The 25219-nt window shown below is 36.7% G+C and overlaps 1 protein-coding gene across 1 annotated transcript in view; it reads left to right on the top strand.

Moving 5' to 3' along the window:
• The window catches only part of LOC309408359 (phosphatidylinositol-binding clathrin assembly protein-like), a gene marked incomplete at both ends in the record, with an annotated part of 28480 nt that extends 9516 nt beyond the window's left edge, over nucleotides 1-18964 (top strand). The window contains 19 exons of the mRNA XM_082004170.1: nucleotides 1623-1698; nucleotides 2532-2634; nucleotides 2820-2913; nucleotides 3018-3129; nucleotides 4184-4290; nucleotides 4892-4933; nucleotides 9303-9388; nucleotides 10436-10559; nucleotides 12440-12576; nucleotides 12894-12997; nucleotides 13886-14032; nucleotides 14489-14548; nucleotides 14647-14757; nucleotides 15619-15735; nucleotides 15866-15896; nucleotides 16271-16391; nucleotides 18316-18339; nucleotides 18469-18525; nucleotides 18839-18964. Of these exons, the coding sequence (XP_081860296.1) occupies nucleotides 1623-1698; nucleotides 2532-2634; nucleotides 2820-2913; nucleotides 3018-3129; nucleotides 4184-4290; nucleotides 4892-4933; nucleotides 9303-9388; nucleotides 10436-10559; nucleotides 12440-12576; nucleotides 12894-12997; nucleotides 13886-14032; nucleotides 14489-14548; nucleotides 14647-14757; nucleotides 15619-15735; nucleotides 15866-15896; nucleotides 16271-16391; nucleotides 18316-18339; nucleotides 18469-18525; nucleotides 18839-18964 (1779 nt within the window). The remainder of the gene's footprint in view (nucleotides 1-1622; nucleotides 1699-2531; nucleotides 2635-2819; nucleotides 2914-3017; nucleotides 3130-4183; nucleotides 4291-4891; nucleotides 4934-9302; nucleotides 9389-10435; nucleotides 10560-12439; nucleotides 12577-12893; nucleotides 12998-13885; nucleotides 14033-14488; nucleotides 14549-14646; nucleotides 14758-15618; nucleotides 15736-15865; nucleotides 15897-16270; nucleotides 16392-18315; nucleotides 18340-18468; nucleotides 18526-18838) is intronic.
• Between the last annotated feature and the right edge of the window lie 6255 nt (nucleotides 18965-25219).

Genomic DNA, 25219 nt, shown 5'->3' with positions numbered 1-25219 from the left:
TATGCCTGCTGAGATAGTGGGGCTGGAACACTGGTACTGTAATTTCAGGTGGAACATGAGTGTACTCCTCACTCTTCTAATAAAGAGGCCTTTACATTAAGAGGCCTTTTTCTTAAACAGGTAAAAAATTATCAGGTGTTTGACTTCTATTTTAAGCACAAGTAATTATAGCAGAAGGTCAAAATGTTGTCTGAGCAATCACTGTCTTGCAGTTTCTTGTTCAACATGATTACCTGTTTCTTGTGAAGAAGTTTTGGGTGAAACAGGCTAAAACTCCTCTCACCTGTTCATTGTGCAATGCAAGACCCCTAACATCTGGAGAGTCAGAGTTAGCCTTGTCCCTTTTAAAATGAGATTCAGAACAGTAGCTAATTTTGAAATGTGTATAGACACCTTTTGAATGTCACTGTTCTGTTCTTGATCATGTTCCAACTATTTTTCTTCCTCTATATCTCTTTGAATGCAGTACTGAGATGTACAAAAACCAGATAAATCGACTGGAAAACAGAATAAGAAGTTAAAACAGTGCCAAAACTGTTGGTAGGCAAGCTGCCTGTTGTAAACTTGTGTGAGATCCGTAGCTATAGGCTGAGAAAACATTTGGAGTTACTCATGAGGTGGTATGCGACAAGTTGGGCAATCATTTGGGCCCCTTGCAAGGTGAAAGTACTGCTTTCAGTTTGAATAGTACTTGTGAGAAGAATTTTCTGTTGCTGTGCTAGGCCCTCATTAAAATTCCCAAAGAGCAAGTGTTATACTGAGCCTGACTGAAAAAACGCTAGTTTTGCAGAGCGCAATATCCAAAACTGGCAGACAGGTGGATTTCCACCGTGGAGGGTGGAGGAAACAGGCCCTGTGTGCTGTAGCAGCAGAGGGATTTGGATCAAAGATGTAACAAGTCTCTTCAGCCATACTGATCATAATCCTCTTTTTATGGACTAAAACACGTAGAAAGAAGTAAGAAAGTCAAGAAAGCACAATCATTGGAGATCTGTGTGGAACAGTGGCAGAGGAACTTTTAAAACTACCTTGCCATCTGGATGTGTTTGTGTCTTGTGTTATTAATGGAGTCAGCTATTACTTGACAAACTTAAACGTTGTTTAGTCAAATGACAGCATTATTTTTAAGATAGATATATATAAAATTACAACCCCAGTGCTGCTGCTCACCACAGCTCCAGAAGCATTACTGTAACTAATTACTTTTAAACTTTGTAACTAAGCCTGTCTCCTGCTTCTACAACAGCAGTAGAGCTATGTAAACCTTGGGAGCTTGGATAATGTGAGTGGTAATTTTGTTTTGTGTTTTCTAGCTTGTCTGTTCTGAACTACAAAATTAACCTAAGCAGCTTCCTTTAGGACTATTGGTCTTCTATTCACAGGCAGTGATATCTTTTTATTTAGTTTAAATTTGTATTTTTGCCAAATAGAGTTTGGGATTTCAGAGGCTTTGCTAATGAGTAGCTTCCGGTTTTCCTTGAAATTTTTCACTTTTAACTAATTTCTATTGTTGGTAGACGTTACTAGAAACAGTTACCAGGTAAGTGTAGTTTTCTTGTAATATGCTTAAATGTTTTGACTCTCACAACAATGATGGTCTCTATTTTTTTCTTCACCAACAGCGCTTTATCCAGTATCTTGCATCCCGAAACACTTTGTTCAATTTAAATAACTACCTGGACAAAAGTGCCATGCAGGGTAAGGATCTTTCACTGAAGGAAATTACTGATTTTCAGGTCTGTGATAGTGCCTGTGGCGGTGTACTCTAGGAGCCAAATCACATCTAAATGAAAGGGCATTACAATTTATATTGCATGAGGCACCAAACAACCAAGAATGCAGACATAAGGAAAGTGAGATTCTGAGTTAGCTAGCTGAGTGCTAGAAATTTGTCTGTAATGTATGTATCATGTGCATACACACCTGTAAATTTTAAAAAGTGAACTCTTAATGCTGACTAGAATAAATCTGATTAATATTAGCACAATGATACATTTTTTCTGTTGCATTTTAGTGTCGTAGGAGTAAATGTTTACTGTTAAGGTGCATGGAATGATAACTAGGATGTGCCACATAAACAGTGAGAACTCTTTCAAATCTCTGAGAAGTCTTTTAATTACTTGCCAATGGTAGAAAACACTTTTGTGTTTTTATGCAGTTTTTGAGGCATTGCAGATAAGTTACTGAAGTCTTTGGCATTTTTACTAGGAATACATTTTTAGTCGGATTTCAAGAACATCTCAATAAGAGCTGCTTGGTTCTTCCCTAATATTTTATGGTTGGTTCTTGCCTGATATTTCAGTGTGTTTAGTCTCATAATTGCAGTGAACGCTTTCCTAATCTTACCAAGTTGGGAAGAAACTGTAACATTACATCTCAAGGTAGTGAATCTCAAGACTCTGGAAAGTGCCTATAAGGGCTTTTTATGCAAGTTGATGTAACATGGGCTAGTAGGAGAACAGTTCTTGAAAAAAGCTTAAAAGAAACAGTACCTCTCCAAAATGTTTAACTTACAAATGCTTAACTTTTAGGTTATGATATGTCTACCTTCATTAGGCGATATAGCAGATACTTGAATGAAAAAGCACTTTCATATAGACTTGTAGCAGTTGACTTCACCAAAATGAAAAGAGGGTAAGACTATTACTGCTTCTTTTATTGGATCTTTCATACTGGGTGTGGAGGGAGGTACCAGTTGTTCTTGAGCTTATCATAGTTTGGTGTTCCTTTTGGCCCTTTGAACAATATAGTATTGTTGAAACAGCGTAATATGCTGAGGTCTCTTGGTAGCTTGTAAACATGTGTCTTCTAATCTGTAGGATAGATGGAGTGATGAGAACCATGAATGCTGAAAAACTTCTGAAAACCCTTCCAATCATACAGAACCAGCTTGATGCACTCCTTGATTTTGATGTAAGTACTTTAAGCCCAATGTTAGGTAACACCTTCTCGTTTTGAAGCGAGAGTTTCATTATTTTATTAAATACTAATTTACTTTCTCATTGCTTTCTACACAGGCAAATCCAAATGAACTAACAAATGGTGTTATAAATGCTGCCTTTATGCTCCTCTTTAAAGATTCCATTAGACTTTTTGCAGCATACAATGAGGGGATTATTAATCTTTTAGGTATGTGAGAATTTTTTTAGCTTTTTAACTTTTGTGAAAGATATTGAGAGAACTAAAGATTCTGACTGCAATTTCCTAATAGATTGTCTCTGCTCCATTAAGCCTGTCTTAGTTTCAGTGGCAACTAGCATAGGCTTAAATATACGCTTCTACCTTGAAGAATGCATCTTGAAACAGAAGTTGACATGAGGGGGTGACTGGTGAGACTAAAACAAAATACCAAATGTGCAGTGGATAACCTTTGGCAACTGGACTGTAAAAGTATTTGGGAGGTACCTGTTATTTTGAGTATTTAGTATAGTCACAGTATGACTGACTTCTGGTTTCCCATACTTTCTTTGTAGCTTGATTTTTCACTTTTACCTGGTACCTGAATCTACATGAACCTAGTAGATGACACGTAGGGTTTTTTGTTCAAGTGATAACTTCTTAGCAAAGACATACAGTGGCTATTTTAAGCAAATTTCTGAATGAAAACATCTGATCAGTTTGTTCTGTTAATCCACTAGTTTTTACTCAATGAATTATCTATGAGTATATACAGCAAAACCATAAAAAGTGAAGGATGTGGTTGATACTCCTTTTGGTATGTCAATTCAGTATATGAACCACTTCAGTAGCCATTCTGATGTCTTTTGGATATTGAGACCTTTTAGAAACATCAAAACATGTCGATACAGGGTCTAAAAATGTAAATAAATACCAGGAATGTTTTTAAATTATAAAATAACTTGCCTCATTGCCAGCTAATAAGATGACTTCTTGAAAATATTCCCCTAAATACCTAATCTAACAATTGCAGTGGTTCACATCCATGCTTAATAAAGCTTCGCATTATATTCTAATGTACTGAAATAGAAAAACATTTATTTTTCTATTGACCGACTTATTACAAAAGGTGTCAGGTATTCTTCTAAACTTTGAAATCTGAATAACTCTGAGTTAATAATATCAGTTCTCTCCCTAAAGCTTGTCTTGAATTAACTTTTATAATGCTGTGTCAGGTTTTGCTGGGGAGGCTGTTACCTTACAAGAGTTTTATTTGCATCCTCAGAAAGATATTTTGATATGAAGAAGAACCAGTGCAAAGAAGGCTTGGATATTTACAAAAAATTTCTAGCCAGAATGACCAAATTGTCAGAATTCCTCAAAGTAGCAGAGGTAAATAAATTTATGTCTATGAAAAAGATATCATTCAGCTGTCTGTACTGCTACGGTAGTCTATATTCATAACAACAACTTCACAAACAGATTAATGTTTGCTTAACTTCACAATACAAGGAAGTATTTTACAGATTAGGTATTTTACAGACTGTGGAGACTCATTAACATGAAGTGAGATTAGATTCGTGGGTATCCTTTTTATTAGCCAGACAAAACAGTACACTTTCTGAAGTGTTGTTATGTCATGAATGACCCAAAATGTATGAACAGAATGTTACAGTGTATATATGTATCTCCTTTACTGTAACTGCTCAAAATGGAAAAGTAGTTCCAGTAAGCAATGTGGGTGTTCCTAATGCTCCTTGTAAGCTTTTCTGCATGAAAAAATTAGGCTGGATGAAAACTTGGGTTTGTTTTGAGATGCAATGAAATGCACTTTTAATTTCTAAGGTGTATTCCTAGTGAAACTCATAGCAGTTCAAAGAGTTACAAATATCCCTTCTTAACGTTAGTTTCTATGTAACATCACTGTTGTTTATTTTCATGGCCATGAAGTAATGTACTTTTTTTTTTTCCTTCTTTTTTTCTGTAAACCCAGCAAGTTGGAATTGATCAGGGTGACATTCCAGATCTTACTCAGGTCAGTGTACATATCATACTGATTAACGTGGTTATTTTGTTCTTTCCATTTTTAAAAGTTGGTGTGTATCATAGTAATCATTCATCTCAAATGTATTCCTTTCTATGTTTTGATATAGGGGAAATATGTATAGTGACTTTTCCCATTGATTGAATGTACTCAGTACTTGCACTTTGCAGTAAGATAATAAGACTTTTTTGATTGTTTAAAGCAATAAAACTCACAGAAAATATTTTTCAAGAACTTCTGTGTTTTATCACAGAGGATTCACTGGCATGGAAGCCACAAGCACCTTGCCATGCCTTGAGGAAAACCTTCCATTTCACTGTAACTTAATGTCTTCTGATACACTTAAACATTACAGTTAGCTAGTTCAGTCAATAATTTTTTTCTTTTCCCCTGAGGTCTGAATAGATTTGGTGTTTCTATATCAGCATTTAACACTGCCTTCAGTATTACTCAGTAGTATGAGGGACATGTGCAATACAGGTTGTGCACTGGAACTTTTAGTCTAAAAAGCGGAATGCAGGGGAAGACCTTCTAGTGAGGATAAATTGAGGGGCAGCAAGGAGGTGAGAAAGGTGGTTTGACCTGGTGAACAGGAAACGCTGATAGTCCACAGAGGGGCACAAAGTTACTCTTTGCAAGTTCCTTCGGTTCATAGGGATATTGTATTTCTAACCTAGGACTAACCCAACAGGACAGAGGTATTTGTTATTCTTTCTGTAGCTCAGAGTAACCTGATAGGTAGAATAAATGGTAATCTGTCGGGGAAACTCGGGCAATAAACTCCAAGTGCCTTAGAGGTCTAGAGTACTGAAGCTGTTCAAGAGGAGTCAGTGTGAAACAGTTAAAATCTAATGTGTAAACTTGGAACAGTCGCATCTAATCTTATAGTACTTTCAGGAAATGAAATTTCATGGGTTAATCGTGTAAAAATATATCAAGTATGAAGATTTGCATATACTTCATCAGTGTCTTTTTAATATGCAAATCAAATCTAAACCACGAACTTCCATTGTCAGTGTTGTTTGTTACTGCCTATAGTATGATTTCCATCTGAAATCATACATGTTTCAAAGTACAAACCTCTAATACTTGCTCCTAGCACTTAATATTAACCCCTTTAGAGAACTTCTAGACCTTTGTGGTAGGAAAGAAATATGACTGTAACCAGCATGGTAAGAGCAGACGATGAGTAAAACCAGTAGTTTGATGGTTTTTATTGGTGTTTGATCTTAGCATCTTGCTCTGTCTTTTGATTAGTACTGCAGTATTCAGCTGGTCTGTGTTAAGCTACTTAAATGATACTCAAGTCTGAAGTTGTACTTCACTGGGTTTGTGTGCACTTGTCTGGTTAATTGGGTCATTAGATGGCTCTTCAAAGCAAGGTTTTTTGATTTACTGAGAATAGGGGATTTAACTTCATTTTGCTGCTTTTTATATCTGACACTTTCAGTGAGCAAAACCCTTTATATCTACCATTCTCACAACATTTTTTTTCTAGTAGCTCAGCTATATTGTTGTAAGTGCACTTAGACCTGAAAGGCAACTCTCTGAACTGTGGTGGTAGGTGTCAGCATCCTCTGTATTTTGGCAACTTCAGTGCCACTGCTAAGCATTCCACTTCCATAGTAAATTTCATGGCATTTAATAGGAGTTGAATAATTTTACATCCATTTACAGCTATGTTAAAAGAATTTGCTAAATTTCTTAATACTAGGCTTTCACAAAAATTTAATTATCAGTGTGCCTATGTTTCTGAAATAAGTTCTGACAGGATCATGTCTTTTGTTTCTATTCTGGTCTACCATATTTAATTTTTTTTCCCCAAAACTTTGTTTATGCTTCTGGTATATATTCTGTTCTGGGTTATGCATATTTCAGAGTTTCCTGAAGCTGTTCCTGAAAACAGTGGTTTTATATCTTTAGCAGTTTATTATTACTGCTGCTGTATAACTGTTTTTCTCCCTTGATTATAATGTTCACACTACTGGCACTCTTGCCAGTTCCTATAAAGAAAATATTTTCCTTTGTAGGTGCCCTGTTTCACAATGATGTTGCTTACTTTCTGCTTACAACTTTCTGTTACTGTTTTTCACAAACAGCAGAGTCATTTTCCTCTGTATGGATGTTAGGCTGTCAGATGTCTTTGGGTGGGGGGAGGGAGACTGGGTCGTAAAATACAGCCTTTTTCAAGTCAAAATGTCTGTATTAGCCCAGGCATGTTTTCGGATATAAAACAGCTAAGAACTGTTAGCTCAAAATTTCATCTCTGATGTTTTGTTGGATGTCTGCAGCAATGAGAAAGCTCAGAGAAGTTACTGGTTTGTTTGGTTTAGGTTTTGTGGTTGAGGAGCTTTGGAGGGTTTTAGAAACAATAAGTATAGGATATGCTTTTCCATACAGATAAGTTTTAGAGTGCCTTGAAAAAACAATGAAGTCTAGGAAAAACTTTCTGGAGTTAGGGTGTAGTCTCCTGCTATTATCTATCTAGCTGTGTCATGCAATGCCTTTTGCAAACTATTGTTCCTCCTGAAAGGTAGAAGTATGGGGTTTTTTTTTTCTCCTTCTCCGCCTCCGCCCCCCCCCCCCCCCCCCCCCGTTATCCCTGATACATTTCTAGAAGGGTATTTCAGAATGTTCCCCCTTGGGGTTTAGCTGTCTAGTTTGAACGCTGAATTTATTCATGACCAGTTTTGAGGCAACTACTCTGTCTATCTGTATTTATAGAAAGAAATACCAACTCAGGCCTTAACTTTAAGACAAGCCTTTTTCTAGGATTATTCTAATTGTGGGTGGTTTTTTTCCTATCTGTTGTATCTTGAATTGGTCTTCATTGGATGTGGAAAGCTAGAATTGTGCTCAGTATTTCAGAGGGGAGCTTGCCAAAGCCTTGTGTGATTAATATTTTTCCTCTTTCCGGGAAATACTTTGGTCTAGCTTTTGGTACAGAAAGGCTAGCAAGGGCAAGCTTGTTTTTCTTACAAACAATGCCTATCAGATCTGTTCTACCTACTGAAAGTTGGCAAGTGGTAAGAGAGCCTTAATGTCTCTGAACACTGCCAGATGAGAAAGACTGAGCTGGCAAGTAGCTTAAAACTTTAGAGGTCTATTCCCTTCATCTGAATCTGCAGTAGGATTTATTTCACTTGTTTTATGGAGCATGGACTGTAGTTAAAAGCCATGACAGCAATGTGGCTAGCATAGCAAGGCAGTGAACTCTTCCAAAAGTGTTGGCCTAATTATTCTGCTTGATGGAGGTTGCTTTTATAGGGTGACTTGGAGAAATCTTACTTCCTACTAAGACTGCATAATCAAGATGAGCTCAAATTTATTCTGAGCATTAAAGCTGTTTCCTTTGGTATGGAAGAAGTATTTCTGTAGTGGATAGAAGTACATTGGTGGAAAGAAGGCAGGTTATGATTGGCACTTTTTTCTTGTTTTCTGTAGGAACCAAAGCAGCTCTGGTGTGCCTTTGTATACTTTAAACTTGCTCTATTCTGTTACTTACCAGTTAAAAATTTTTGTCTCGGGTACTGAATAATGTTGTGGATGTGATCTCAAAAGTCTTGGTAAGCTCGTTTAGGTGTCTCAGGTCTTAGCTGAGGTGTCTAGTGCTTGACTTCTCGCCACTTAAATTCAGCAGGAACCCTGTTTTTTGGAATCTTCTTCACTGCTTTAAAAAGAGCTTAATGTTTAAAAAGTGGGTAACACTTTTTTGGGAGGGTGGGGGGAGCCACCAAAACCCAACTTTATTTGAAGTGATGTTGCTAGTTTCTAATGTTTTAGGTTGCCAAAGGCTTTGAAGTAATTGAGTTGGTTTATTTTGTAGTCAGGTGTTGAATAGCTACTCACTCTGCAATAGTGTTGTTGGGATCAGGTTGAATTTGGTTACCTTTTTATCAAACCCAACATCCTGCTGTAGTCAAGTGTTTCTAATGCAAACCTTTGACTGTAAATACTTGAATGGAAAGTGATTGACTTTTTTATGTTATGGGGGAAAGGGGATCAAAAGTGCAAAGACTTCATTTTGGTACCTCGCTGAGTTTAAGGGCGTACTGCTTAATCAGCTGTGATTATTGGATTAATCTTAAGGTAGCGAATACTATTGCCAAAAACAAGAACGCAACTGTGTACACAGAAGCAGACCTACTCTGGGGGAATCCTTACTTCATGTCTCTGTGGCACCACTTCTTTTAAAGAACCACAACTGGCTAGATAGGTGTGCAGGATGGTAGCAAAACCCAAAGGCACAGTTATTGATGTGTGAATTTTTGTTTGTCTTTAGTGGATGAGGAAACTAATCTGTGTACTAAACAATGCTGTGTTGTCTAGAAGCAGTGTTTTATATATACTTTAACTTTAGGCACCCAGCAGCTTGCTTGAAGCACTGGAACAGCATTTGGCTTCTGTGGAGGGAAAGAAAACAAAAGAAGTCTCTGCTGCCAGCAGGTGAGCACCCAGTGAATTGCAACAATGCCTATACTTAGGATTTGTCATCTTCATACTAGGAATTTTGAGGATTCAGTCATTTGGTGTTCCAAATCTATTTACCTAGAAGTGTAAATGAAGCCTCTAGCGAGTAGTCTGATAGCTTAGTCACATTTGAAATCTAGGTATGTCTGCCTATGTCTCTGACAGACTTACTATGCTGTAATAAACCACTGAGCTGAGACGTTGTATATTATTCTTTTTAGCTTTTACTTGTCCTTTGGCTTATAAGACTTCTAAGGTATTTGGGTTTTGAGACTCTTTTTACCCAGATAGGACAGTATTTATCTTTATCTACCTGACAGACCATGAATTTATCTTAACCTGCTTATAAAAGGTCTCTAGTACCTTATCAGAACAGCCATATCAACTTAGATGCTTTGTGCTGACAGGAATTGTGTTATTCTTTTTGTCAAGTATGGTATCAATATGTACGAACAGTACTTCGGACTGAAAGGTGAGAGAGATCTTTTGGCATAGCATTCTCCCCCAGACACTTCGTATATATTGATAAATGTATCAGTGTAAGCGACGTTCCTGAGTTGTGAGTCTTGCTCTTCAGATTTATTTTTTTCTGCAAGTATCTGAAGATTTACTACCACAGTATTCTGCTAAGAAGTATACTATATAGGGAATAACTTCTGTGCTTTGTTTACTGTTATACGTATAATAAATAGAAGCAAGCTTTCTGTGCCTCTGCCACTTGAATAGAATAGAATTCCAGTCTAGTCTGTGTGACCCTAAAGAAAAAAGACAACTGGTGTTCTGCACTTTCCAGTTCCTACCCACTGAAACTTGAGGCAGTAATCCTGTGTACCCATGCCGCTTTTTCACCAAACTTCCTCATTATTGGGGTGTCAGCTTTTCTGTGTCAGAGAGCAAGTGAAGAAGAGACTGGAGTGGAGGGGGAATGACACGCAAGTAGATAAGGCACTTGGTCATTAAACTATGTGATGTATACCTGATTTTTTTCTTAATAAAACTTTTTTTAATTGTTACTGTTTTTAGAGCTAGTGCCCTATCCAGTGCTGTTTCCACGCTTGCCAATACAGGAATGTCATTTAGCAGGATGGATGAGAAAGAAAAGCAGCAGGCATTGGAAGAGGAACAAGCTAGACTGCAGGCACTTAAGGTACTTTTTTTTTTTTTTTTTACAAGCTTGTATTCTGAGACTTTTTTAAAAAAATCAAGATTGGCTTAAAATGGTGTGTGGTGAGGGAGCTCTTGTCTTAAGAGAAGCTAAGGCATGATTCCGTAGGATGCAGGTATGATGGCTGTCAATATGTGGTGACCCTTCTACCAGGAGTATGATTTGAACAGCAGACAGCTGATAAAAATGACTTATATTCTTCCTTAAAAGAGATTGTTATTTATCTCAAAGATTCACAAAATGAGTATACAAGAATTCTAGGTCGTATCTCAGCAGCTGAACAGACAGCATTGCTATTGTAAGACTGGTTATCGGTCCGAGGGAATTATTTTTCCCCATGATGTATGGAATATCGTTTAAGTGTGATTCTTCAGTGATGTTGCTCATAATGAGAATATATGCTATAGTTCTGCTCACGTTTAACTGTTCTTATTTATAATTCTAAGATTTAGTTTTAACAACTGTTTGAAATCATATGTATTTAGGTATAATTTATGGACTTTGAGTTACACATTTGAAAATCTGTGTATTCTCTCTTGGATCCTTAATGTGCTTTCCTTTGCTTTGCTTTACTACTTGCTGAGTAGTCCTCTTAGTAACATCCCTCTCTTAAGGCCTGAATGCTGGTCCTTCAGGTCCTTTTAACCCGCTTATAATACTTTGTTTCCTGAGAACGTATACAGTAACAGTATAAAATCTCAAACAAGGCAAGATGCTTCTCTTGCTGAAAGCTAAATCTGTAGTTCTGTCATGTCTCAGGCACACAAAAGTGGGGCAGTTGGGAATTTTTCTTGTGTTGCTTTAACATCTCTAGACACAGCTAAACAATGAAGCAACTCTGCTCATGTCATCTGGAGGACACGTTATGAGAGCCTTAACACTATTTGGAGTGTGAAAGTAAACTTTGATGGTAATGCAGAGTTGATTTTTAGCTCTGGAGTTACAGAAGTCTGTTGGAGATTTTCCACTTTCCTGACTTGGTGTAAGGCATATTTTTCAAATCAATGTGAAGCAGGTTTTTTTGCTATTAGACTACAGTCTTAGTGTACCTTGCTGCCTGCTGCCTCACTTGAATCTCAGCATGTGTTGTGATGTTGTTTGGGGTTTTTTTGTTTTTGTTTTTGTTGGGTTGGATTTTTGGTATGTGTTTTCAGGAGTTGCATCAGATGTCTCCCCTCTTCACTGTCCCAATTCTACTATAATAGGACTTGTAGCTGTTGTAACTGAATAATTAAATCGGTTGATACAAATTTTCATTTAGGGGGTGGGGAAGCTTGCAAGCTCACGCAATGTTTTCCTTGAGGAACGTAAGCAGTGTAAAACATACACCTGTGCTGTATAAATGCAATAGGTATATCTAGAAGTAATGAGGGATGTAAACCTAAAATTAACAATGTAAACTAGATTTTTGTTTTACTGGTTTAAGAGCAGCACCACATGGATGTTAATAGGATGCACATTGTCATTTTGACTTCTGAATGTCTGAATTGAACTATGAAGAGATCCTAACAGTAGAGATGTGTCTTCCTGAACAAAAGTCCATTGGCTTGTTTCTCTGAGTGACTGTGAAGGGAGCCTAGAACATGTAGCTTGACTAGAAGTGTTTTACTTTTAAGCAGTTATAATTTAAAAAAAATAATTACTTAAAACCTCAAGTCTCACCTTGATTTTTAAAGGCTTTATTAAAAAAAAAAAACTCAGCTCTAATTTCAATCATCTTTCTGTTTTCAGGACTTTACAGAAGAATAAGTGTTTTATTTATTAAGACCATAATTAAAATTTCTTCTTGGAAAAAGTCTTCAGGACTGAAGGGTTAATAAAGTAATAAAACTAAAATGCGAACTGTATATCTCATCTTTCAGGAGCAGCGATTAAGAGAGATTTCTGTAGTATCAAATTCCACTTCCACATCAGCATCCCCAAGCACCTTATCAGGAAAAAGTGTGAATACCACTGTAGCTGTTGACCTCTTTGCAGTACCAGCACCCACAACAAATAGGTGAGAGAGACCTACTCTTTCTGAACCAAGCAGAAATTACTGCATTGGCTCCAAAATCAACTGCAAAGCACTGATCCTGGTTACTTCTCAAGTACTTTTCAAGAATAACCTTTGGCGGATGCTTTCCTGGTGTATTCACAGGAATTTCGGTATCGGTCAATAAGAAGTGCTTAATTACTAGTTTTATTTCATACCACTATTATAGATGGGCTACTAATGAAAAAGAGAAAGGGAGATGGGTATGAATGTTCAGGTAACACAAGAATACAATGCCTATTACGTATCATGTTTATCACAGTTTCTCTCTCCTTATTCAGCATGCCCAACCTTTCTAGTGATCTTTTCGATCTTCAGCCTGCGTTTGTTCCAACTGTGCAGAGTACTCCAGCTATATCAACATCAACAAGCAGCGCTTGGGGAGGTGAGCTGATGCGATGATTTGATTGTCTAAATGATGGGTGAATTCTTAGAATACAAAAATAAAACACAGATTCATATTTCATTGAATCTACATCTTAAACCTTAATTACTTTGCATCCAAATGTGTCTATCCTTGAAAGAATATAAAAGAAGTTATCTGAAAGGTCTGGCAAACTGTTATTGAAATGTTACTTTTTTTTAACACATGGCAGTAGTGTCAATGTGCAGTAAATGGAATGAAGGAGCTATTCAATGAAGGGGACGGGAAATGTAACCAAAAATCAAAATTTAAAAATGCTGGGAAATATAAGCTAAGCAGATGTAACTGCAAATATGCTGGACTAGTATTTCCATTCCATTAAGTGATATTTAATATACTTTTCATTTAAAATGTGGTGGTGACTTCAAAGTTCTTATAACAAAGCTGTCGTTCCCAGTTTCTTGGGCACAGCATTCTCTGTACCTTCACCCATCCCTCCAAAGAATAATCAGGATAGATGTCAAAGAAATGTCTTAAATGCTGAATTAAAACAATGTTAACACCATTGTAAGTGTGGTATTTTAATAGGGGAATTTATACCCTTACGTGCTATTTAAAAAGTAGATTCTTGAAGCCAAAAACGTAGTATCTAACTTTTTTGATTGATAAATGTTCTGTCATTCTCCCCCCTCCCACCCAATGGCAATACTAGAATTATTTTCCCTAAATAATGAGAGCTGTCAGGATTTTTATCTAAAACTAAGAATTTGTATCTTTAATGGGCTGATCACTAGGTGGAATATTTACAGTTTGACTTTGTCTAGAGATTCTCATATGCAGTCATTTCAGTCTGTTTTTCTTTTCCATTATTTGTACTCTGTATTCTTTCCTTCACTCTGCATCTGAAAGGTCCTTTCTCGTCCTCAAATGGTTGTGTTGGTTCTCCACCTCATCTGGACATCTTTGATATGAAGCCAGTTGAAGAAGCTGTAAAATCTACCACTCCTTTCATCAATTCTACTTTTTCCTCCAAACAAACGGTGGAACTGTTTAGTGGTAAAAAAGCAAACAAACAAAACCCATGTAATTTCTTTGCAACTGGAGCTAATAATGCTAATAAATCGGGCCATGTAACCTTTTTGCGGTTTGGACCGACCTTCACTTTTTATTAACAAGTGAAAATGGTTCATTAATTCCAGATGTAGTAAATTATATGTTTCCCTAAAGTTTTATCTCTTAAGCTTAAAATAACTCATTATTTTGTTCAGCTTGCCCAACCTAGACATCTTAAGGCTTGCAATGTTGCTGGAATTTTTGCTGATTTCTTTCAAACTGCAACCTCCTTTCTCTTTTGTAGTGGGGAATGCAGGAGTTGAGCTTTTCAAATTTGTTTAAAAAAATCCTTTTTTACTACTGAAAATTCTTAATTTTTAACTGCAGACTTAATTTTTGCATCCCCTCTTCCTTTTTCTCTTTTAATCTGATCTTATGTTCTTTTCTCTTTTTACGAAGATGACTTTAGTAGTCATAAATCTACATATCCTTCTGTGTATCATCCTCTGACTGTTGATGGTAATTTGATTTTTATTTCTTTTTAAAACTTTATGGTTTCACTATAATAAGTGGTATTATTGCATGGATGTATTTGAATACTCTAAACTTTTTTTCAGGTTTTCCTCTTCATTCAGCTCCTTCGAGTACCACTTCTTCAACAATTAATGTGGACTTTGATGCTGTTTTTGGAGGAAAATCTACAGCACCAGAGTACAAGAGTACAAGTGGTAAGAACTAGCTTATGACTAATTTATACCCTACAGGCAACAGTTGCTTTAATTGCTATTGCAGTTCAAAATTTAATAACTTAATACTTGCAAGCTTATTTTAGAGCTTATAAGATAACAGGCAATCAGTTCAATTGTAGTTATTTACTTTAAAAGAATAGCTTTGAGTAATCTCATATACTGTGTAATAATGGTTTCCTCTCTTTTTGGGGGAATGAACTCTGTGAACATGGCCCGCTGGATATCTCTTAACTGGTAAGCTTATGTTAATCTGTTTTCAGTGCTTATGACTTCAGTGTTCTTTCTTGATACATGATAATGACTTCCTCTAACTTAATTGAGAGGTGTTACACTTATACACACAACTAGTTTTGTATTTTTGTGTTGCTTGGAGAATAGCTGAGTTACGATCTTTCTCTTGATTGGTGCTATTTTGCTATATATTTAAAGTCCTTAGGAACATGTCTCAAAGGAATTCTTGTGTACGTTCAGAATACTAACTGTATCATGAAATTACTGGTATATTGTGTTACAAGAACGCTTTGAAACTATCTTTAACAAGCTCTTTCTTCAGTTTTAGGGGAGGTTCATCTTAATTTAAAAATACCGTCAGTTACTGCTGAAGTAAAATTAAAGATTCTACTAGATTAATAGCTACAATATAGTAATCCATAAAAAAATAAAAGGTTAAACTGTGCTTCTACCTCAGCCTTAAACACTCCCAGCACGTTGAACCTCCACATATAAATACTCAAACTATGTGTTCTATAAAGAAAATACGTCTCTGGCTTATGGATGTCTTTCATTAAATGCAATGTAACTGTTTTGTTTATGTTCTTTGTTTAGTTTTTAACTTTCTAGATGAGGTATTGCAACCTACAGTGCCACCACAAAGTCAAAGAGCCGCTTTAGCCAACCAGCAAAGCGGAAAAATTTTGGCAAATGATCTTGATTCTTCACTTGCTAATCTAGTGGGAAGTAAGTGTGAAGCTTTTAAATTTAACTTTACCATTTGTTACTGAAAACAAGCTTCCCCTACCTCCCCCGCCCACCCCCCCCCAATCAAAAATACTTAGGGCTATTTTGTCTGTTCCTTTTTCCCCCCCAGACCTTGGCTTTGGAGGAACTCCATCCAAAAAGTAAGTGCGTATATGTACTGATAATATTCTTACACAACTATTTGGTAGTCTCTAGCACAGTTTACCAGCCACTAACATGGAAAGAGTCTCAACTCTTTAGAGTAATCTGGTACCAAGAACAGCACTGAAACGGTGAGTTTGTGGTCAGTCACCATAACATGGTCAACCCTAACTTTTGAAGCAATTCACTTTAATTAGTTTTGCAATTGTCATATTTTTATTTAAGTATTTTTATGAAACACTATAAAAGATCTTGCAGTTGCATAAAACTCCGATTAATCATTATGCTGTACAGTGCAGTAATGATAGTTTACATTTAACACAAAACAGAACCCCCAGACTCTCTGAAAACTAACACCACAGTTTCATTTCAGATCAGATATGCAGTGGACACAGCCTACAGAGAAAAAACTTACTGGTGGAACAAACTGGCAAGCAAAAACAAGCACATCGACCACATGGAACCCTACTCCCTTACCCACTATTCCACACGTGGTAATTCCTGTACTATTGAAATCACGCTTCGTTCTAGCAAATGCTACTTCCGTGCTTGAATTAGTTTAAAAAGAATAGCAAAGGCTGTTTGGGACAAGACTGGGTGCAGGGGGGAATGTTTGTGGGATCATTTTTCAAACTAAATGAGGTAGAGATTTTAGTATGCTTTATTTCCCCTCACTCTAAAACTTGTCCATTAAAGACTTGCATCTCAAGTGAAAGGCTGATTATTTATCTCAGTTCATAAGTTCTTTTTGAATTGAAACAAGTAACCCCAAACCAGAAAATTTGATGTGCATGTTTGAGATGCTACTACCCTCTCCCCCCTGCACCTTTAAGAATCGTAAGAACGTGTTTCAAGGGCAAAGCTGCTGTTCCTTCCAGTCTTCGCTCCTTTTTCAGTTTTACCACATGAAATGCTGCAACCCCTACAAGGCACCGTAATTATCAGGTCAGGCAGCACTTCGGTCTGTTGGTAATGCTCAACAGGAACTTCATATTTTTAATACAGTGCAAAATACTAAGTGGAAGTTTCTTTTACTTAAATGAAGAATTTTCATTTCTTGGAGGGATATTTTTAGGAATCTGACTTTTCCTATGCCTTTAAAGGGGATTTTTCAAGTATCTTCTATTCATATATATTCATACAAATACAAACCACTTCTGAAATATAGCTGCCTTAGAGGGAAGTAGAATGGTCATCTCAGTTATATGTACAAATAGGGTAATTGCCACATTTGCTATGAATTTTGGGCTGCTGTCTGACTTTATTTTCCAATAAGAATAGCTTTGCCTGTAATGCCTATTTTCCTCATCTTATGTGATGATCTTATGCTTATTCAAAATTATCAAAGTTGAATAGAATATTCAATCCAGTATTGGACTAAAAAATGAAACTCACAAATTCAGATGAGAGGATCGCTCAGCTGTATAGCATTTTTATGAGAGACTTCTGAGACCATAAAATCTTTTTAGCCCCTCTGTGCTCTAGAACATGTGCTGATGCATTCTTATTTTTGAAAGGTAGAGGGCACCTTAGCACACATTGATCACTGGATTTCGGTTGTGTGTTTTTATTTCATGTGTTTGTGTTTAATATTTTCTGGTTTAAGCATTTGAGTGCTTTATGCCAGGTATCTGATCACTCATTTGCTTGGAATTCCAACAATTAATGATGCAAAGAACTAGCTCAGCTATAAGCATCTTTAAAATCAGTGTCCCAGTATCACAAAGGTCTGAATGCCACAGACCTGGCTGGGACAGTTAAGAGTACTAACCCTCCAATTCACGTATAGTCTGCATAGTCTTTCACAGTGAAGTATTTTAACTAGCACTCCATTTTTAATATAATTAGCACTACTTAACAATGCATGGCAATATGAAGTGCATGCGTCACTGTGCCTGTGAATATAGCCTGGTATAACTTATTTTGCTGGCTTAAGATGTTCTTCATTTTTCTTTTTTCGTACCGTGATATGTTACAGACATCAGAAATTAGTATGTGAGCAACACTTACCAGACTAAGCCTCTATTGCTATTTGTTTCTTAAGCTGAATGGTCACTGGCTTCCTCATTTTTTTCTATGCCCTTCTCACACATAATGGGAGGAAAAAGGAATATTGCATCACATGCCCTCTAAAAGCTTCTTACACAAATGGCTAGATTTTAGTAAAACATCTATTTTTGCTGTAAGTCTTACTCTAGTGATAGCTTTCTAGGCAGGGAGCCTAACCAAGTTAACAGGCATAGCTACTGATCTTACTGTCCTTGCACTTTTTTCCTCCCACTTTAATTGTTTTAATAAGCGAATTGAGCATAGTTACAGACAGTTATGGTAATGGACTTGAATCCACCCCTTGGTTAGAATTTCCAGTTCTAATACCTCTTAAATAATTTTCTGTCCTTACTCCTTTTGCTGTGCCAGAATGGAGTACACTATCCTGGATATGTAAGTCAATTTCTTGTAAATATGTTGGTTATTTTAAGTATTGAAAAGTATGTATTTTCACAGTTTTATATGTATATTAGTAGTTTGCATGAGCTTATCTAAAATACATTAAAATTTTCTTGATTGAAGGTACCTGCTCCTATCACATACCCATTGACCACACCTCAAGTGCCTGTATATGGAATGGTAAGAAATGTGATTGTCTTGTATTCCTGAAAAACCTAGTTGTGTCCTCCAGTGAGTTTCATGGCAGGCATCATTATGCTCAAAGCATCCTGCAACGTATATGTAATGTTCTTCAGGTCAGTAGTGTGTGAAATATGATAGCTTTTTCCACACTCTGCATTGGAAGAGCTTACTCTTAAAAAAACTTGCTGTATAAAACTTAAAGCTTTGACTTTACTATGTCTGCATGTGTCTACAATTTGCAAAGATGCATGTTCCATAATTAGTTTGAATTTTATATACATGTTTTGTGGGGTTTTTGTTTTTCTAACAGGTACCTCCTCAGATTGGAGCTGCTCCTTTGATGGCACCCCAGTCAATGATGTATACACAGCCTGGTCTAAGGCCAACAAATCCTTTTGCACCTGTTTCTGAAACTCAGGTGAACTGTTTTCCTTAATCTTGAGATCACATTGAAACTTCAGTCTTGGTAAAAAGCAACCAAGTGTTTCTTGACGTGCTACTAATGTATTTCTGCATTTGCAAGTGAGGGGTTACTCAGTCAAGGGCAACGGCTTTCGCTGGCAAGGAAGCAAATTCAGATGGTGAGACCATGCAAATGTAGGAAGCAAGGAAGAAAGTAAAAATCTGAGATTTACTCACTAACTTCTTAATATGTGTCAATATTAAGAAAATGGGAGTGGTGAAGATGTCATAGGAAGTCTAAATTCTACACATTAGCTGGATCCCTGGCTTAGTGCAGTGGTGAAAGCTTTCTGAAGGGTCAGGTAGTGGGGAAGTGAAAAATGCACAGATAAGAGATCATTCAAGTTGAAGAAACTGTGTACTCCTGTCATCCAAATATGTTGGTCTTAATGTTCTTTGGGGATTTTTTTAAAGTGCCAAAACCTATAGTCTTAATTTACAAGTAACAAGGCAGTTGAATAGATTCATAATTCTGAAACACTGAGAAACCATGTGTTATGTAAGTGGCATTAATATGTAATCTCTACTTCACAGATACAGTTTATGTAGAACCGCCAAAGCAGCAAGATGTGAGAACAACCAAATACTGGTAAAAAAAGAAAAGACTGAATTTCAATCTTTCCATGACATATTCCTGAACAGGGCAACTGTTTCTTCCCTGTATAATACAATAGTATTTTGAATTGCAATGCTTCAGAGATTCTTGTTTATAACAGTCACTGCAGTGTGAAGTCATGTTTGTTCACTGATTATTTTTTTTAACTGCTCAGCAGAAAACTGTATTTTATTGAGGTTGACTCAGAAGGTGCAAGCTGGATTATCACCTTTAAAGCTGAGAAGAGGGGTTACATGATTGCTCTACAACCTTAGTCATCAGTGGATTACGTTAGGAAGGATGACAAACCTATTTATTTTCTCCATAAATTCTGTGGCTGTTGTAACCAAGACACAACACAAATGAAGTTGAGCAATAAAATTTTTATGTGCTCTAATAAATACTCTGATAGAGCAATGCTTGCATTATCATAAGGCCAATATTGTGTGAAATCAGACAGCTTTTCACATTAAAATAGCTTATAGTAATTTGCAGACTTTATAATGTGAGTTTGAAATGCTGTGAATCAACAAGATATATACATATTACATATATATAGAGATAAAAAAAATAAATTGCTCCATTGGTATGTCAGTGTTAGACGGCTAGTTGAAAGAGCCAGGCTCTGATAGGGGTTGAAAGTCTGTGATGGAGTAGGAGAAACAAGTGTGTTACAGAACAGCATGTGCAGGTAATAGTTGCAGATGATACTAGCTGCACTTCCAGTGAGTATCTTCTCTGCAGGTAGCACCTTTCATAGCTCCAGGAAGAGTAGCTTTGGGAGCCAGTGAATGTAGGTATCCCCAATAGCAGCAAATGGGAGCGATTTGAAAATCTTGTTGCTAACTGCAAAAGAGGCAAGAGATCCAATTTTTTTTTTTAAAGTCCATTAGGTGAAAAGAAGCAAACCTTGCAATAGTGCTGACACTTGTGAACTGGCAACTATATTGAAATTATCCAGCTGTAGAGAATAGCTTGTGCTGCTTTTCTGAAATAAGAACCTAGTTGTAAACCATATAAAAGTAATTATTTTTAAATGTGTAAATATGTGCAAACTTTGAGATAATCTTTTCTTTAATGCTGCAGTAATCTTTTTTCCTTCTGTAGTAATTCCAAGGTAAAAATGCTATGTTAAGAAATCCGGACTCTTTTTGAGATGAAAATCTTTTAAATCAACTAATTTATGAAGTATGCTATTCATGATGGGCCAGATGTGTATAGACTTCTGGCACGTCTTTTGTATTTAACAATCTTCCTCCAAAACGGAAATCGGCTGTGAAAATGCCTTATCTTGTATTTTTCAATGTCTGATAAAAAGTGATAGCATTAAAAAAAAAAAAGTTAGTAACAAGTAAGTGGAATTGGGAGCAACCTTTCTTCCAGAAGTTTTGTGGCATAATACAATGAAAAGATCTCCTGTAAAATGACTTCTACTGATGATTAATATTAAAGCTGAGTTTTCAAAAAACATGAATAGTTTTCTATTGTTACAATAAATAGAACTCCAGAGTAGCATGTCTTTTATCTTTTGGGGAGTCTGTAATTGGAGAAAGATATCTGACTCTTTTACTGTAAAAAAAAAAAAAAAAAAAAAAAAAAAAAAAAAAAAAATAGGCCTGAGAATCTTGTCAAACTGTCCTGTAGAGAACTTCTAAAATACAGCACTTTCCTCATAGTGGGAACAAGCCTTCCCGTTTTCTAAACGCTTAATTCTGTCCAAAGACTGCAAAAGTAGTATTTCTTAACCCTATGGAAATATTTTTGCCAACTGAAACAACTCAAAAGAAGCAAAGTTTAAAAACCACCCTCCAACCCTTGGAATCTATAACCACTAACATCCTGCGTAATGTAACCTTGCAGAAATTTAAAACTCGGAGTTTCTGAATGGGTATTGATTTTTTTTTTATTATTATTATTACTATTTTTTAAAGGATTTGGACTGGTATATAGTAATTTAATGTTCAAATTTGAATTGCAAAGGGCTTCAAGCTTTAATCCGCCTTTACCGGGTTGAACAATTGTACAATTTTAAGCCAATGAGTTCTTCAGTGCCTATCGTTACCCTCCATATGATGAGGGAATAGATGCCATTTAGAATGGGTCATTGTGTTGAGGGGACTGTTTATTTAAGAAATAGTGAATTCCATTGATTTATTCAGGATTGAGAAGTCTTGAGTTCAAATTAGACCAGTACATGTAGTAATAAATGTCTGGGCATTAATGACAGAGCTGAGTGCGCTACAATCAGGTAGTTTCTAGCACTGTAAGCTCTTAGGTCTCTTTCTCACACTGAGTTGTGACAGTAATAATCTGTTATTTTAATAAAATATGCAAATACATGCCTGGCAAACAGTATATATTTGTTACAACTTTATTTCAGATCATTCTGAGTATCTGGAATGCACTTTGCTCAGAAATGGATTTAGTACTAGGTATAGTTTGTACTACTTCTGATTTGCCCTGGATTTTTTAATGGTTCTTTGGTATGCTTTCTTGTAGGAAAGCTGTCTGATAACAATTTATTTAGTATTAAAAAAGGAGAAACAGCCACAAAGTACATCCTAAAAACTTTATAAACTACCTTTAGTCTCATTCAGAATGTTTGATACATTAAAACAAGGTTTCTAGATTTACCCTGATGAAGGAAAGAATGCTTTACACACTTCTCTCTGCACAGAAGTGCACAGGACTGCTTTTTGCCAACCTCTTCCTTGTGCACATATTGGAATGCATAAAATGGCAGAGTACCATGTTTTAAATAACATAGTTCATACATTAGAAGTAAAAAAACCAAGGATTTAGGATGCTGTCAAGGCTTTTATGGCTCAGAACTCGTTCTCTAAAAAAAACCACTTTGAAGACAAAGGTTGTTCTTGAGGGTAACTGTAGTAGCCCGCAAGAGTTGCGAATAGTAGTTGTGATGAGTAAAACACTGAAGAGTTGTATATAAATGTGACTTTCCCTTTTGTTTCCTTCTGACTCGTTTGATCAGAATCCTGTTCTGAATACTTCAGAAAGCAGATAACTAAGATGTCATTCCATGTTTGTCTGAACAAGGAGGAAGACTTGAAGTATGCTGTGCACTTTGCATTGCTGTACTTCAGTGGGTCATTCAAGCCTAACTGTTGGGACTTCATGCTGCTGCGGGGAGGCTGTCTTTCATGGGATATACCATAATTTGGGGGAATTTGGAAAGGTTGATTGTGTTAAGCCTGTTGGACTTGAAAGTGTATCTCTTTTTAAATGACTGGGGTTTTCTAATGTTCTCTAGATATAGTTTGACTTTTCCTCCAAGAAGTTATTGAGTTTATATTTTTTTTTTTTTTAATTTTGGACACATGTCCTAGAGAAATCTCAGTTCTGTGCACGTAGTGGTGGAATACTTGTAGGTAAAAATAACAAATGGACTTTTGTTTAAAAAAAAAAAACAAACCACAAAAAAACCCCAACAACAAAAAAACTTGTGACTAAAAGATTGAGTACAGGGTGTATCCCCATCTGGGTTTTTTGATGTGTGGCAGGGAGGGTGGGGTTATGATTAGAATAGTATGCACTGTGGATCGGTGCTTAATTTGTACATAAAAAGGAAAACTTTGTTTTGGGTAGTTTGTATTGTAAGGACAACATCTAAAGGCACTGTGTATCAGTCATTTCCATTTAAAAGATTATATTTTTGAGCAATGGAAACTGTACATGTTATCATTTATACATTACTGATAGCTAGGAATATAGAAAACCTGTTGCTTTTACTCTGAAGATGTATCTGACTTGCATTGATATATATATACATCGCTGCATCACTGCTTTATGCAGATTCTCATGATCATTTATTTAAAGAGATTGTAGTAACTGGTACAGTTACAACAGGAATTGTAACATCAAATCTTTCAGTATCTCTCAAATGTGTATCCTTGTGATTAAGTTTAATCCTTTACCAAACCTTTGGCTGGAATTTCATCTTGGAGCAATGACAAAATAGGTGCTGGAACAGATTTCCCTCACCCCAACCCACACTTTACATTATTTATTTAATAGGTCTTGTTTTGTATGTTATGTTTTTCCCCATAACAGGTTTGTGCCTTTTATTGGATATTTATTTAAAAGGAGCTACTATAATTTAGGTTGTTCAGGCTTTTTTTCAGATGTATTCTTGTACAGCTTGTTCCTTTACATAAGTTCCTTCATTTTATAAGAATACACAATGTGTGGAAAATACACTAGCCACAAACTGGAAAAAAAATTTTGAAGGTTTATGTTCTATGAATTAATAATTTTTTAAAAAAGAAGCCTAAGCACAAGACTGGCTGTGGTGATATTTTAATTGTGGAACTTCATGATTTGTTAATACACAAACTGTTTGTTTTTTAAAAACTGCTCATATCCAATTATTTGATGAAACAAGTTTTGGAAAAAAATAAACTTTGACACATACAAGGTGTGTGTGTGTGTGTATGTGATCATTCTTTAACGTGTTCTCAGGCCTAAGGCTTTCCATGATACTAATAGCAACAGCTGAATGGGGGTGCTTGATTAGTTTGTCACTCTTCTGCATTTATATTTCATGTGGTATTATGTCTTAAGTGACCAGTGTAGCTTAACTTCATCAGCTGACAAGTTTTCCTTTGATGCAGTTTTCCCTTGGGAAGTAGTGACTGGTTTTTCCTGTGCAGGGTAATGGGACATGGCTGAGGGGGCAATGGAGGGGAAGACACAAAGCTCTGTGTGTCACGTTGGGGCGACTTGTGGGGTGTCTCACTGCATCCAAATGGGAAATAGGCCTTAACCGACACAAAGTTAAATATTTGGCTTTCTCGTAAATTTTGTACCTGTAGAGTTGCTATAGTGTAGCAAGTGTAAGGGCTTTTATCATGGAGCTACACCTTACACTGTAGAACAGCTCAAGATTGGAAATCAACAGCATGAAAACGTTTAATTGTGGAGTGTTTATTGCTTGTAGCTGCTCGAGAGCCTTCTGATGACCGCGGGTGGGCGTTCTTGCATTTTGGGAAGGTGTTTTTGTTTTGGTTTACCTTGCCTATAGTAATTCCCTCACCAGGCACCATTTCAGCAGAGCGCTAAGGGCCTGGAAGAGACATGCTACTAAGGTCTGCCTTCTGCAGATGGTTCGTATTTCTGAAATAGAAGCCTTGAAGACCAGTATTTTTAATGGCTGCTTTTTTTGTTTCATTGAGCTGTAGCGATTTGTTTTCAGTAGGAGCTTGGGCTCTTTAACAGTGAATTCTTGCTGTGTCACTGCCAGCCATAAGCTTCCTCCTGGTCATACAGCAGTTAGGCAGCAAGGATAAGCTGTGGAGTTCCTGGACCAGGCCCGACTGTTTCACACAGTTGTGTGAAAATAGGAACAGGAAAACCTGCCTTTTTATTTCCTATTGTTTTCTGTATTACACATGCACATTTTGCTTGTGTTATACGAGCTGTACTAGAACGTGAGAGAGGCAGACCAGAAGTAAACGCCTGCTCTTGGAAACAACAGTGTTTCCTCCCTAGGCCCGAGTAGAGTGTGAAAAACTAACCCGCCCGTCTCCCTTCTCTCTCGGGCTACCGCCGGGGCCGGGCAGGGCGCTCAGCATCTCTTACCTGGCCGCCGCCATGGCGGGCGGGCGGGAACAGCAG

Source organism: Phaethon aethereus (genome assembly GCF_964289735.1).
Source record: "Phaethon aethereus genome assembly, chromosome: 10".
Taxonomy (NCBI): domain Eukaryota; kingdom Metazoa; phylum Chordata; class Aves; order Phaethontiformes; family Phaethontidae; genus Phaethon; species Phaethon aethereus.
The sequence above is the reverse complement of the archived record's forward strand: the minus strand, read 5'-3'. Positions and strand labels throughout refer to the sequence as shown.